Source organism: Falco naumanni, chromosome 7, assembly GCF_017639655.2.
Source record: "Falco naumanni isolate bFalNau1 chromosome 7, bFalNau1.pat, whole genome shotgun sequence".
Lineage (NCBI taxonomy): Eukaryota > Metazoa > Chordata > Aves > Falconiformes > Falconidae > Falco > Falco naumanni.
In genome coordinates, this window is record NC_054060.1 from 41,095,695 (window position 1) to 41,109,633 (window position 13,939).

Genomic DNA, 13,939 nt, shown 5'->3' on the forward strand with positions numbered 1-13,939 from the left:
AACTTCCAAGAATTTTTTCTGAGAAAAGATTTTTGAAGCGGACAATAAAGGCTACAGGAAGAGTCTGAGTACTTGCATAATCCAGGCAGGTTTGTCAGATGTAGAAAAAAGTTGAACATTTGTGAAGTAGTTTGTAAGTAATGCAGCACTGAAGCTGTAGCTCAGTTATAAGCCTACTACCATCAATGATGAAGCAGGGATCTCTAGCTCAAAGGATTTATGGACTTCTCAGCTTTAGCTGTGCACTGAGTTCCCATGGAGCAGTAGTAGAAATACTGTTTTTACAGTAAACTATGAAGGAAAACGTGTCTAGAAAGTGCTGGTAAAAAAATTCCTCCTTTGGAGACAATGAATCCTCTTAGGCTCAGTCCTGTCTTGCAGGATTCTGTTTCTGGTGAGGAGATCCCAGTCATTGTGCTTCACAAGTTACCTCAGGAGGGACCCCAGTAGTTCAGAGATCTGCGAAGAGCAGGGGGTGCTAAGTGTCATCTGTGCTGTAATATTGGGTGTTGGGTTCGGAGTTATAGTAATTATGAGTGTGGAGGCGAATTAGAAAAACAAATGTGTTTGTTAAGAGATTAATACAATCATCATTAGTATGAGAGCTGGAGCATTCACAAAGGCTGGAGACCAGTTCAAACTGGTTTTCATAATCCCCACCCACCTAAGTTCTACCAAAGGCATTAATTTAAAAACATTGCATCATCAAGGTAAAAAAAAAGTACTCTCACTGGCTGATCAATGAACATGAGAGCAGGACACCGTCACCTAGAAGTTCTTGTGACCTGATTAACCTTTCTGCTCTCTACAGCTGAGACCCATTCTTGCTGACCCTTAGGAGTGCCATAATGTTCTGCTGCCCTATGGAAGAAGACACCTGGGTATTCTGTGAAAATCAGTCTGGGTTTTCCCTGATCCCCAAAGGTTGACTCTTAATGAAGGATCTTGCTGTGACTTCTTTGGGAATGCCTCCCTCCATGATTCTTCAAAAGGCTCTGTTGGCCATTGCTCTCCAAGCTGATGGAGGGAGCAAGGGGTGCCAGGGCATGGTGGTGTGCCAAGGAGATGTGAGTGGTCTGCAAGTGACTGTGGGTGATGTGAAGAAAGGAAGAAAAAGAATGTCGGAGCAGATATCAGTATGTAGGAGCCAGCACTAGACAGGGTATTAACTAGTTTGAGATAGGGAAGGTTTGATCTGTACCGAAAGAGTCACAATTACAACGGTTTTCTGTTAAAATTAACAAATTTGAGATGCTTGTGTAGTGGTTGATTACATGAAAAAATGGGTTTTTTACTTGTCTGCATATTGATCTAGAGTATGACTTTTAAAAGCTATGTGGTGTTTGCCTAAATCTTCTCCCAACATAGTTAAAAACACTGGCCAGAACAAATCTATGCTATATCCATCCAAAATAAAATTGAAACCTGCCTTCTTCTGTGTTTGTTCCCTGGTGGACTCCTGTGTTCATATCCTTGTTTTCAACAGAGCAGTACTGTATGAATAGAGACTGACATGGAGTAATAAACAAGGCAAATTGCCTCTGTGGTTTGCAGGACCACTTTCTGGGTCCTTTCTTTGAGCATTAGCCAAAATCCATATTGTGTGCTTGGGCAGCTGAGCTTCTGAGTCACAGAATAATGTCATTACTGTTTACTTCTATCCACTTTGATCAGCCTTGCTTGATCAGCTGCGTGATTAAAGGTAGGTACTCGATTCAGTATCACTCAGGAGTACAGAGGAGGTAAAGGAAGCAATTCAGATGAGATGGTCCCAGATAGCAGGGTCAGTGGACCAATGGGATGGTGAAGAAGAACTTTTTAATGAAGGCTTTCAAAATAATGTTAGTTGCTTAAGTCTTGAATTACTCATTGGGATGGTTCTTGTTAACTATATTTTCACGTTGTATAGACACACATTTATTACAATTTTAAGTACTATATTGCTGTTGGAAACCCATAATTAATTGATTAATTTCTTTCTTTCTTTAACGCAAGAACATTATTAGGAAAGAAGGATGGGCCAGTCGTTAGAGAGCATTGGGCTGGGGCTTGGGAGTTTCTGCTTCCCTTCCCAGCTCAGTCACAGGTTCACTTTGTATAAGCTTAGCTTCCTGTTTGCTTATAGCTGTCCACTGAGGATGATCATCTTTTCTCTCATTGTTCAAACAGCCACAGCGGGATTCAGGAGCCTTACCATAGGTAAATACTCCACAACACTGGACTGGCAGTAGATGAAAAGGTTCAGGTGGAATGATCCCTGCTGGTGTGGTGCTTTGGTGAAAATGGAAGGTGAAAAAAACTTCTTAGTAAGCACAGTGATCTTATCCTTCTCTACTTCCCTGTGCAACACTCTTGTGTTGTAGGTGATGGCAACAGATATTTGCGTTTTCTAGTCATGAAAGAAGAAAGCCTGGTAAAAGGGTTGTCTTGGGCAGTGTCGTGTGATGCATGCAGATTATTAATACTTGCAGTTTATGTGTGCTTAATCACCTCTCCCCATGTTGTAATGTACCTAGGTAGCTAGCATCTCATGGATGCAAGTGCTAAACCCACCAGGAAAGAAGCCATTTTCTGTAAAGTCCAGAGGACTTTTTGTGGAAGCTTGCAACTGAGGAACATTTCCAATTTCACTCTGCAGCTGTATAAAGCTGCATCCTGCAGACCACAGCCTTTTAAATTGTGTGACACTGTTACCAAAGAATGCCATGGTATCAAACTGATAGAAAATGATCCTATCTTCATTAAACTCAGTGAAGAACTGAAATGATGCTCAAGGCCATTGAAAGTAACTTTTAATTTTCACATCATCTTATCTCAATAAGCAAGTTCAATGTGTTATTTTTATCTTACAGATGAGAAAACTGAAGCTCATCAGACAGTGTTAGTGATGTTCCAAAGGTCAAAGCTGAGCTGTTCAACAGAGCTGGCAACCTACCCTGAATTTTCAACTCACCAGGCAGTCTATCCCATCCTGAAGCCATTCCAGTATCCTGAACAGTATTTGGGCAATGGGAAATATTCTTGGAGATCTTTGTAGTCAATAAGATTGCAACATGGCTATTTTGTCAACTGTTTTGGGGGTTATAAGGAAAAGAAAACAAAATGCATATTATTCTTTCAGAAGACCTCCCCTGGAAATCATTCAGATGTGAAAGTCTCAGCTATTTTTTACTATATTAGTATTTATACTAATATATATATATATATATATATAAACACTTATAGCTGAAAAGAAACCCCATTGGTGAAGCTGTTACATGAAGAAATAATGAATAACAAGCATTCTTTTGAAAGATTCTGGGGTCTAAATAAAGGTTTCTAATGTTAGAGCAACGGACTGCTCTCCTGTCCCGTTTTCAGGAGGGCTCAAGTCTGCTGTAGGTTCTATGTCATATCGGCCAACCTGCACACTTCTGAAGCAGCAGTAGGAGGTTTAGCTGTTACCATGTATGTGCACCATACATGTAACTCACCTCCTACATTTTAGTAGGTAGTTTGTAACTGGTATTGATTTTCAACTGAAAAATGGTGATGAGTATTAAGTATTGGTCGTTGCCATTGGTATAGTCTTTTTTTTTTTTTAATTCTAGTCCCTGTTCTCTACTTAGTTTATACATAGTATTAGTGATGCTAATTCAAATGAAAAAAAACCCCACAGTTCTGTGAGCAGAGCTTCCCTTTCCTCATGATTGTTTCTGTCACTATATACAGGCTATTTCATCCCCATCTCACATTGCCTTTCTAAACTAATGAATTTTGCCTTTCTGGCAGGACAGTGGAGGAGATTCTCCAAGAAGTATTAAAAGCATGGCATGAGCACTGCTTGCAGATTGGGCTTTTTTCTTCATTATATACCTCATCCAGACTAGAAGAACCATAGTTACCAGACATGCATACATCTTCAATCTTAACAATTTTCCCTGCACTTTGAACTGCCTGATCCTTCCCAAGGACTATTAAATAACTCAAAACTATCAGGATGGAAGGGAGGGGAAGGCAATGTCCATTTCCTTTCTAATCCCACACTCCATTTCCATCATATTGCTGCTATGTCCATATATTTGTGGTCAACATACTTCACACTTACAAATCTTTGTGTTACTTATGATATAATAGATCTATAGGGATAAATATTTTTCTATATTTGAAGTAACCTGTGTATCTGTGAACCATAGTCCCAGAACAGCTATTATAGCTGCTAAGCTGACATGAAAACTATCATTTCCTGACCTAGAGGTGTAGAAGAATAACAAAAACACAGGGCAAGTTGAATGGTTCTGTTGTCATCAAATATATCAGTCACTGGTTAATTAAGAACTCTTTAAACCTGTTTCAGAATAGTTTGTTCAAAACAAACCAAACCGGTAGGAAGTGTTTGCAAGATGTTGGTAAAGGCACAAAATATTATATGGGTCTATTTCTTCAAAAGAAGTAAAAATGTGAGTTGGGGTGTGGTATAGATAATGACCTAGATGAAGTACACATCAGTAAAATAGACCTGGGTAATGTAGACTTTGTTGTGGTTTTAATTATCAGAAGCAATAAACCACATCTGTTTGGTTATTTCAGTGTTCCGGACTTTTATTCCTACTGAAAATAAATAGTAGAGAAGTAAAATCTAGTTCAATAGATGAATGATCAGTATGAATCTGGTTAATGTCATTTCATGACATAGTTTTAGAGCTGAGATAGTGGTCAGTAGAGAGGTGGAACCGTACATGGCTTGTGGCAGTGCGTGGTACACCGAGCACGCGTGCATCAGTTCATTATTTCAGTTTAAAGCTGATGTAGCACCTTATTGCTGCTGCTCTAATGAAATGCTATGGAAATGCCTTGTTAAAGTGTAGCTTAACATTAAAAACAAAACAGTAATTACAAGGCCTCACAAGTGAAAAAGAAAACAAGAAGCTTATAACCATTTTGTAATACAATTCGTCCTTGACCACCATGACCTGTCATTCACCTAGGCTTTGATGAATAAAATGATCTCTGTGTTTTGACCTTTTATAGGCAGAATTAGAAGGAACAGGTAAAAAGGAAAGGGGAAAAGGAAAGGGGAAAAGGAAACAAAGAAGAAAACAAAGAAGGCAAGTGTCAAGACAAGGTTTATCTGTCTTGTTCTGTCTCTGTGCTTATCTATGTTTGTAACGAGAAAACTACATACGTGAGTAAATGAGTACAAGGGAAAAAGTCACAAATGGGGAAAGGAAACGTGCTTCATGTCACTGCTCAGTTGTGGTCTTTGTTACGAACTAGAAAAATTCAGTCAGCTTGATCCACCATATTTTATTCCTATTGGAAAAAAATAATAGAAAGAAGCAGTGCTTTTTTTTAATTCCAACAATTTAAATTTGTAAAAGAGGAACAAGGAGTAAAAGTGGGTGCATGCATGCAGTACTCAGCAAAAGAAAACAGCTTGCTACTTGTATTCCCACCACCTGCCTGAGGCAGTAACTCACATGAGAACTGTAACACAGTAACAGTAACACAGAACTGAGACATGTGAAGGGACCGCACCAGTCAGAGTAGGAAACCCACCAGGGAAACGTCTATCGCATGTCCTCTCAAAGGCGTCCAGCTACAGTCAGATTGAGAAGTTACAGGCAATTAGTTCAGAGTCCATATTCAGGCTGAAGATCAGGAGAAAGGTTTGGCTCTGGGCAGACTTTGGAAGAATGCTGAGCTGCTGGGATGTGTGGCGCTCAGCTCTGTGTACGCTTCAGCATAGCACAGGAAGTCTGACTGCTGGCACCAAGAGTGAGCATCTGTTTCCAGTGGTTCCAGGCACAACATCCCGGTTTCCAGTAGGGTCCCAATTACACAATGTTTGCGCTAATCTCCTCCACATGGTCTGAGGCAACAGGCAGACAGAAAGTCACAACTACTATTCAAAGGGCTGAAGACTGTCAGCTCCATTTGCTGAATTGTGGAGATGATCCTTGGAAATGCTATTTCATCAATATTTGCTCTGTTTCCTGCTTTTTTTTTATTATCTCTAATTTTTATCATGTCTGTTTAATGTTTAACCGTGAAATTGAGTAGATGATGTAGCAGTATAAGTAGCAGTGTGAACAGCATGGTCAGCTGAATGCAGCAGGGCTTCTGATTTTGTAAGTAGTGCACATGCATTTTTCTTGGAGACTTACAAATGATGCTTTCTGAGGTCAGTGGAATTTTCATGTTATGTTAATATCATTTGTTTGTTTGTGACTTGGTTGTGTGCAGATGTTGCAATGAAATATTAATCAAGCAAACATGCAATGGACCAGTGGGACCTGCTGTTCTAGGGGAATATGCTTAGCCTGAAATTAGAATAAAACAACCTTTGAAGTCATGGGGACTTATTAAGTAGTTGCTAAAGCAGAATACTGATTAAATCACCTTTTAGGTTGGAAACAGCCTTCACAGTGACTCAAAATTAGCATAATCCCACTAGTGACTGAACAACCAGGTCCAGTTTATAAACTCTTCTGGTGACTTAATGGATAAAACAACCATTGAACTGCTGAGGCCAGGCTCTCTAATTAGGACTGGGGTGAGTGTAGGGGGTGGGTGGAAGGCCACAATTTAAATTTAATTACCTCTTTTATTCCCATAGACAAACTAATGTGAGGTTTAGCAGAGAATTATTTTCTGGATTTCCAATTTGCATATAAAAAATACATACCAGATTTAATAAAGCCTTTCCAGTTTCTTCAGCTTTGTAATAGTAACATAAAAATATTTGTGACTGAAATCTTGTAATTTCAGAATGCTGAAATGAATGTGATTGACATCTCTAAAGGGGAAAGTAGGTGGGGAAATCTTGATGACAATACTCAGTTTTCCAGCTTCTGGTAGAAGTATTTCTTTAGTATTTCTGTAGAGAGCTGTGATACCAAGAGAAGTTTTTTTTTAATTGATCTGTTATAGTAGAAGTTAAAAACAGAACCATGCCTAATACAAGCTTGCTGCAGAAAAAACATACTTTGCTTCAGAAATTCTTTGAAATTTGGGCTAAGCTCTGTTTGAACACAGGAAGCGGTCATGGACAGACAAAAATTATCCTCCTTTTCACTTAAGTGTGCAAGATCTCAAATAACTAGAGAAAAGAGTTTATGAAAAGTTAAACACCCAGTATTTTTGAAACACCTTCTGTACTACATGATTACTTCATTTGCAGCACATAAGGCTTTTTTTCTTTTTCAGCTGAGAGGAAGAGGAAAAGTTCTGTTTGAAAAAGATGCAAATAGTTGAATCATATTCCCATCTAGGACCATATTCCATGTTTTGGTTTAATGAAATTAAAATGTAGCATTATCACTTTTTACTGTAGTTCGCTGCAGTGGTCCCTGTCAGCTCTCAGATATAGTCAGCATACTCAGATCCTAGCAATTATGAGAACACACAGCTAGTGCATACATTTGCTATAAAAACAAGACAAAAACAGCAATAAAAAACAAAACCAATTTGTCACCAGGAATCCTGGAACTTGGGCTGCCCTCAGAAACTTTGTCTAAATCTTGTTTAGATAGTAAATACAGTCATCTTTCACATCTGGGAATGAATATGGGACCAAGAGAACTTCACTGTGGCAGGATATGGGAGAATGCATTCCTGGAACAGAAGGATACAAACAGGCTGTGTTGGCTGGAACCCAGAATAAGAGGAGCCATAGCAGTAGAAAAGTTCTAGAAATGTTTCCAGGTAGAAGCTGCAAGGGCCCAAAGATTACTTTCATAGATACTTGTTATATTTCTGAAGAAGGTTTATATGAGATGTCTGCCCAGAATAGCAGGGAATTGAATTCAGCAAACGAGAGACTTGTTCCTGCTCCTGTGGAGGGTGGGAGGCTCATGTGAAGTATATCATGTCAGCATCAGGAGAACAAGCATAACAAAGAAACTTCTTGTCTCCAAGGGGATTAATCTGAGTGTTCTTTGATTTCCAAATGGGATCTGTGCTCTTCTTTTCCTTTTGGACTCAGGTCCTTCCTGTGTCTCTAGAGGGAGCCACCCATGCCATGTGTGGGGACGGTGAGGGACAAACCACCATTTAACAAGTTATAAACACTTGTTGCAGCCCCCCAAAAGGAGGGTCCCTTCATTCCAAACATGCACCAAACATGCGGGTGCAAACCCGCTTCTTCCCATGTGTCTTCATGCCCACTGTTGAGTGCCCTGCTGCCATGGCACAGGATGCTCCAGGCTTTTGCCTTGAATTTTGCCTTGAAGTTTATGTAGATGACTTTTATCCATCATTTGTCAGCTGTGGTCAAAGACTGGCCGTAAGAGTATAACCATGAAGTAAACAGGGCAGTGAATTTAACAAGCACTGGATAGCTGTCTGTCCATGTGCTGCTGCCCTGATGAAAGCGAGGGAATTTATCCCATTTCCAACGAGAATTGAGTTGCCTCAAATTTCCTCACATTTAGCAAACTGCATTTGGGCAGGTAGTAGAGTATTTGATGTCTTTGAAACTCACACTCTGTTTTAGCTCAGGGTAATTAATTTGTTTAGATGTAGCTTATAGGAAACAATGATCCAGGGAAGATAATTGTTAATAGAGATTATTATGGACTTTAGCTCTACACTTGCATTGCTAATGAAGAATTGAATTGCCTTTTCAGAGCAGTTACAATGGAATATCATGGTTTTATTATGTCTGACAATTTAATTTACAATTTGGTTGAATTTATTAATGATGGTTTTTGTCCATGGGCACTTTAAATATGCTATGTACATTAGATCATTACAGTTGCACTGTGTACTATTTATGCTAACAAACTATTCATTATTTCTTACTACCAAGCTCATCATTACCATCTGCTCATCTAATGACTGTTTATTTTGTGACAGAATAATTTGAAAAGAAGATGAAGTATCTCCTGTGCCTGTGTTTACTCCTTGCTGTTCTTTGTGCTGTAACCCATTGCCACCATGAAGACATTTGCCATGAAGTAAAAAATACTAATCTGCGCACTGGAAGAGAAAGTTTATTAGCGCATTACTGTGACAAGCAAGGCACTAACTACGCAGATTTTGTATTTAGATTTTACAAGCAGGTTATATCAAAAGAAGCTGATAAAAATGTTTTCTTTTCTCCCATGAGCATCTCCACTGCCTTTGCCATACTGGCTCTTGGTGCTAAGTCAACCACCCTTTCTCAGATTTTTGAAGGACTGGGCTTTGACAATCTGACTGAGACTCGCATCCATGCTATACATGAAAGTTTCCATAAAGTTTTAGCAGTGCTGAATTGTACTGATGCTAACATCACATTAAATATAGGGAATGCCCTTTTTACAGCTATTGGGCATGAACCACAGGAGACATTTTTACAAAATACCAAACAATTTTATGATGCAGATTTTTTTTCTAGCAATTTCCATAAACCACAAGAAGCTAAGAAGCAAATCAATACATATGTAAAGGAGAAAACCAAGGGGAAAATTCCTGAATTAATTGGTCATCTTGATCCAAGTACTGCACTGGTTCTTGTTAACTACATTTATTTTAAGGGTAAGATATTTAATGTCATATTCCAGTAGATTATTTGGATGCAAACTGAAAATTGTAGATGACTCTTGTTTATTTATTAGCAGAGTGACTGTTTAGGAGAGAGCTAAACTGTGGAGGACTGTCAAAGTAAAGATTAGATCTGGCCAAAAGCAGAGTATCTGATTGCTGAGAAATAGTGATTGCTTGATTTTGGCACAGTTTGCCTGAAAGCTGTGGACAGAGAAGTCCCACTCTGGTGGACTGCCTCATAGACAGGGACCCACTGTGTGCAGTCTCGCTGGTCTGAGGGCATAATGACTAAAGGTGTTTCCAAGATCCCTATGCTGACTGTATGTGCAGGCCAAACTTAACGGACTAACATCCTTGCACTTCCAGGGTCCCCAGTATTATGGTAGATCTACTTAGGTACGCTGCATGAAAACTTGGGACAAAGCATTTTGAGGGCTTTGCGCTTCTGCAGCCGTGCTTGAACGTTAGGGTCACTCTTTACAACAACTACCTGATCGCTCTCTACAACTACCTGAAAGGAGGTTGTAGCAAGGTGGGTGTTGGTCTATTCTCCAGAGTAACAAACGATAGGCCAAGAGGAAACAGCCTTAAGTTGCACCAGGGGAGATTTAGATTGGATATTAGGAAAAATTTCTTCATCAAAAGGGTCGTCAAGCACTGGAGCAGGCTGCCCAGTGAAGTGGTTGAGTCACCATCCCTGGAGGTATTTAAAAGAGGTGTAGACGTGGCATTTAGGGACATGGTTTAGTGGTGGACTTGGCAGTGTTAGGTTAACAGTTGGACCCAATGATTATAAAAGGTCTTTTCCAACCTAAATGATTCTATGATTCTATGATCTTTTATTCTCCTGAAGATTTCTCACCAAGCTGAGTGCAGCCATCTTGCATTGGGTGCGGCCTAACAGGAAAGGCATAAAAGATCCTGTAGCTGAATGTTTAAGTGGTTGAATTTAAATGACATAAAAGGCACGAGTGATGGGAACATATGGCTACAATAAAAGCAGGAGTCTCTCATTTGGTCCTCACCAACCTTTGGCTGGCTGTTTTTCAGCAAGATGACTTACACTAACTATGCTGAACTTACCACACAGCTAAAATGTTTTATTGTGTGTTATGCAGGAGACTGAAGTCATTTAGTGATCCTCTTCTCCCATAAACAGCCCTCCAGCATCCTACATTTAAATTGGTCTCATTTATATCAGTGATTTTTATGATCTTCACATGCTTGAGTGCAACATCTTCTCTTTTGCCCCATTAGCTGCCTGGCAAAAGTCTTTTGATCCTTTGCGTACATATGAGGATGATTTTTTTCCGAACACAAATGCATCAGTTAGAGTCAACATGATGCAGCAAGAAGGTAACTATGACAGTTACTACGACCAGGATCTCACTTGCGAGGTGGTAGAGCTGCCCTACCAGGGCACTGCACGAGCGTTGCTCATTCTGCCTGATAATGGAAAGATGAAGCAAGTGGAAGATGCTCTCTCCAAGGAAACTGTGTGTAAATGGGATAGCAAACTTGTGACCAGGTAACTCTAGGTAGATGGATTACTATATTACTATTTACTATTTTTAAAAGAAACCATTAATTTCACATTGCTGCCTCCTGAATATAATGCCCTGGTTTCATAAAGCAGGGCTTTAAGTTATTCCCAAGATGAATCAGAGCAAGGCATAAGTGATAAGCAATGGCAGGCTCTCTGACCTGACAGAAGGGGACACAGCATTGTAACAAATGCCTCAAGACTTGCTTGGCTACCTTTTGGCTACCATACCTCTTATTTCATAGTGCTAACATAATTAATTTCACTGTGTCTTAGAGTTTATCCTCCTTTTCCCTTCTTCCAGCCTTTCTACAATTGGTCTGCTTACTCTTTGTAGCCCTCCAATCACAAAACTCTGCTAGCTGCGTATGAGGCAGTGGGATGAAAGAGTGGCAATGAAGAAATCAGTTTCTTTTTCCAAAACCAAAGAGAGAATGTAGGCACAAGAAGATGACACATCTCTTTGGCCGCCAAAATTGCTCAGGGAATATGAATGCCACCATCAAACAAATTTGCAATCAAAAGAATGCTTTCTGGTGTCACTGAATTGCATACTTTCAGCCTCCTGGCTGAAACAAGGCTGCAATGCTTCACTGCTCTTCCATTTGCTTTGTTTAACAGGAGATTAGTTCTGCAGTTACCAAAGTTTTCTGTTAGTGGGTCTTACGATGTTAAAAACCTGTTCAAGGAAATGGGCATTACTGACGTATTCTCTAGTGATGCTGATCTGTCTGGAATTAGTGGCAGCTGTAATCTTCAGGTTTCACAGGTAAGTGAGCAGAGCTGGTGAGGGGGTGGTGGCTGGTTGCTTTGATCAAATATATCCAGGGTTTTTAAAGGCTTTCTTTCCCTCCTTGTCCTACTGAAGTTATGAGTGAAACTCACAAGGACAGGTATCGGCTTGCTTAGTAATTGTGCTTTTCTACAGAGAAGGTCTGCTGTCTCACTTTTGTATTATTTTAATATTGCTTAATAAAAGGCTGGATATTGAGTGCGTGGAAAAGCTGGACAAGATTTTAAATGATTTCTTGACACTGGCATATGATGGTTTACATGAGATTGCATCAGGTAGATTATAAATGAGGAGTATATTATGATACTTGTGTTGATTAGTACCTAATCTTTTAATAATCTTCAAAATTTCCAGGAAACTTCCAGTTTGCAGTGGTAGAATTTCACCATGTCAGTTTAAGGTACAATTTCATGAGGCAAACATGCCAAATACTGCCACTGTATTAGCATGTAAACAGCGGTCTTCCATTAGCCTTGAAAGAACAGAGGAAGTGTTGCTAACAGAGGTCCAAACCACTTAAGGAAATAAATCAGGTAGTGCATGGACATTATCCTACTCTACTCAGCACTGGTGAGGCTGCATTTACAGTGTGTCTATTTTTATTTTTGGTCCTCCCCATTCAGTCCTGACATGGAAAACACTCCTGTTGCAGGCTATTGGAGATTTACCATACAAGAAAGTTCAGTCCACTGGATTTTATCACTCTTTTCTTTTCCTAAATATTCCCTAAGCAGAGAGTTTATCTTCACCTCCTGCTTGTTGTCCCATATATAAACCACAGCATTTGTTCCTTTTCTCTGCAGGCAATTCACAAGGCCCTGGTGGAAGTTGATGAGGCAGGAACTGAGGCTGCAGGAAGCACAGCCGTAATCCTTAACAAAGTTTTCCATCCTCCTGTTACCATCAAATTCAACAGGCCCTTCATTATCTTGATTTCTGACAAAGAAACCAGCACCACACTTTTCATCGGGAAAATTGTCAATCCTACTGAGAAGTAATTGCTGAATTATTTGGCATATTGGTATTCTGTATGAGTTATGATGGGTACCGTGTTTGCAGTTGTGGGCTAGTTAGTGCTACTAACTAGTCTATGATTGAGGGATATTCAGAAGTAAATGAGGAATTTCAATATCAAATTAATAAGCAAAAAATGGTAGCAAAACCTGAACAACTGACAGTTTTTAAATGTAATATTTTCCCCAGATCAGTAATTTGAGTTATTAGTACATTTCCCAAATTTTCCTTGGAAGACAGTTTTTTCTAAAGTCTGCTGTTATTTTTATAAGTGAATTCTCTCTGCTAAGTGGTTTTGTTCAGACTGCTTTCCATTGGGGGTTATTCACCAAAAGCTTTATCCCAACAGGTAACAAGTCCCTTGCAATTCTATTACCTCTTCTCCAGGACCTGACAATGATCAGTATTCACCTGAGCTGGTCCCTGCAGTGTCCTTTCTTCCTTACACAGCTCTTTGCTGCCTAGGCCACTGTGGTTTGCCCTCAACCAACCTGTTCTTTCTCACATGTTCCAACTCTTTGCCTAGGACATCTAAAAAAACATTGACAAAAGAGAGAAAATCCCTGAGGCAATAGACTTATTCTGCTGTAGCACTGACTGTAAGTCCCTTTTTGCAGTCCACAAGGTCAGCAAAAAACATTGAGACAGTGATATTAGGCATAAACTGTCAAAGAATTGTCCTATGACAATTTCATCCATGAGTTATTGCTATAGCCAATGAATAAAATAAACATTATCATTTAAATCCATCACTTAAGGACTGACTCCAGCCTCTTGATATCATTCTATAAATATCTTAAAATCAACAAAAGCTTTCAGTCACTTACTAACATAGCAGGATGTCTGTAATATATGTTCTAAAGGCTGTTAAATGAGTCCAACTTTTCTCATATAGAGATGGCTATTCTTTATATTCTCTCCTTATGTTCCTGCTTAGGTAAAGCCTGTTTTCAAGAAATACATAAACACTACCTTGCTGTTGTGTGCCTGCAGATCACCCACTCTCACTGCAGTGGAGCACTGGGGCTCAGGGCTCAGCCTCGCTGAACTCTATAGCAAACCCTTTATTGCACAGCTGC

The 13,939-nt window shown here is 39.6% G+C and overlaps 1 protein-coding gene across 1 annotated transcript in view; it reads left to right on the plus strand.

Moving 5' to 3' along the window:
* LOC121091108 (serpin A3-5-like) overlaps positions 1-13,609 on the plus strand; it is a 28,667-nt gene extending 15,058 nt beyond the window's left edge. The window contains exons 5-8 of the mRNA XM_040600334.1: positions 8,844-9,501; positions 10,768-11,038; positions 11,675-11,822; positions 12,650-13,609. Of these exons, the coding sequence (XP_040456268.1) occupies positions 8,844-9,501; positions 10,768-11,038; positions 11,675-11,822; positions 12,650-12,844 (1,272 nt within the window). The 3' untranslated portion in view covers positions 12,845-13,609. The remainder of the gene's footprint in view (positions 1-8,843; positions 9,502-10,767; positions 11,039-11,674; positions 11,823-12,649) is intronic.
* The last annotated feature ends 330 nt before the right edge of the window (positions 13,610-13,939 follow it).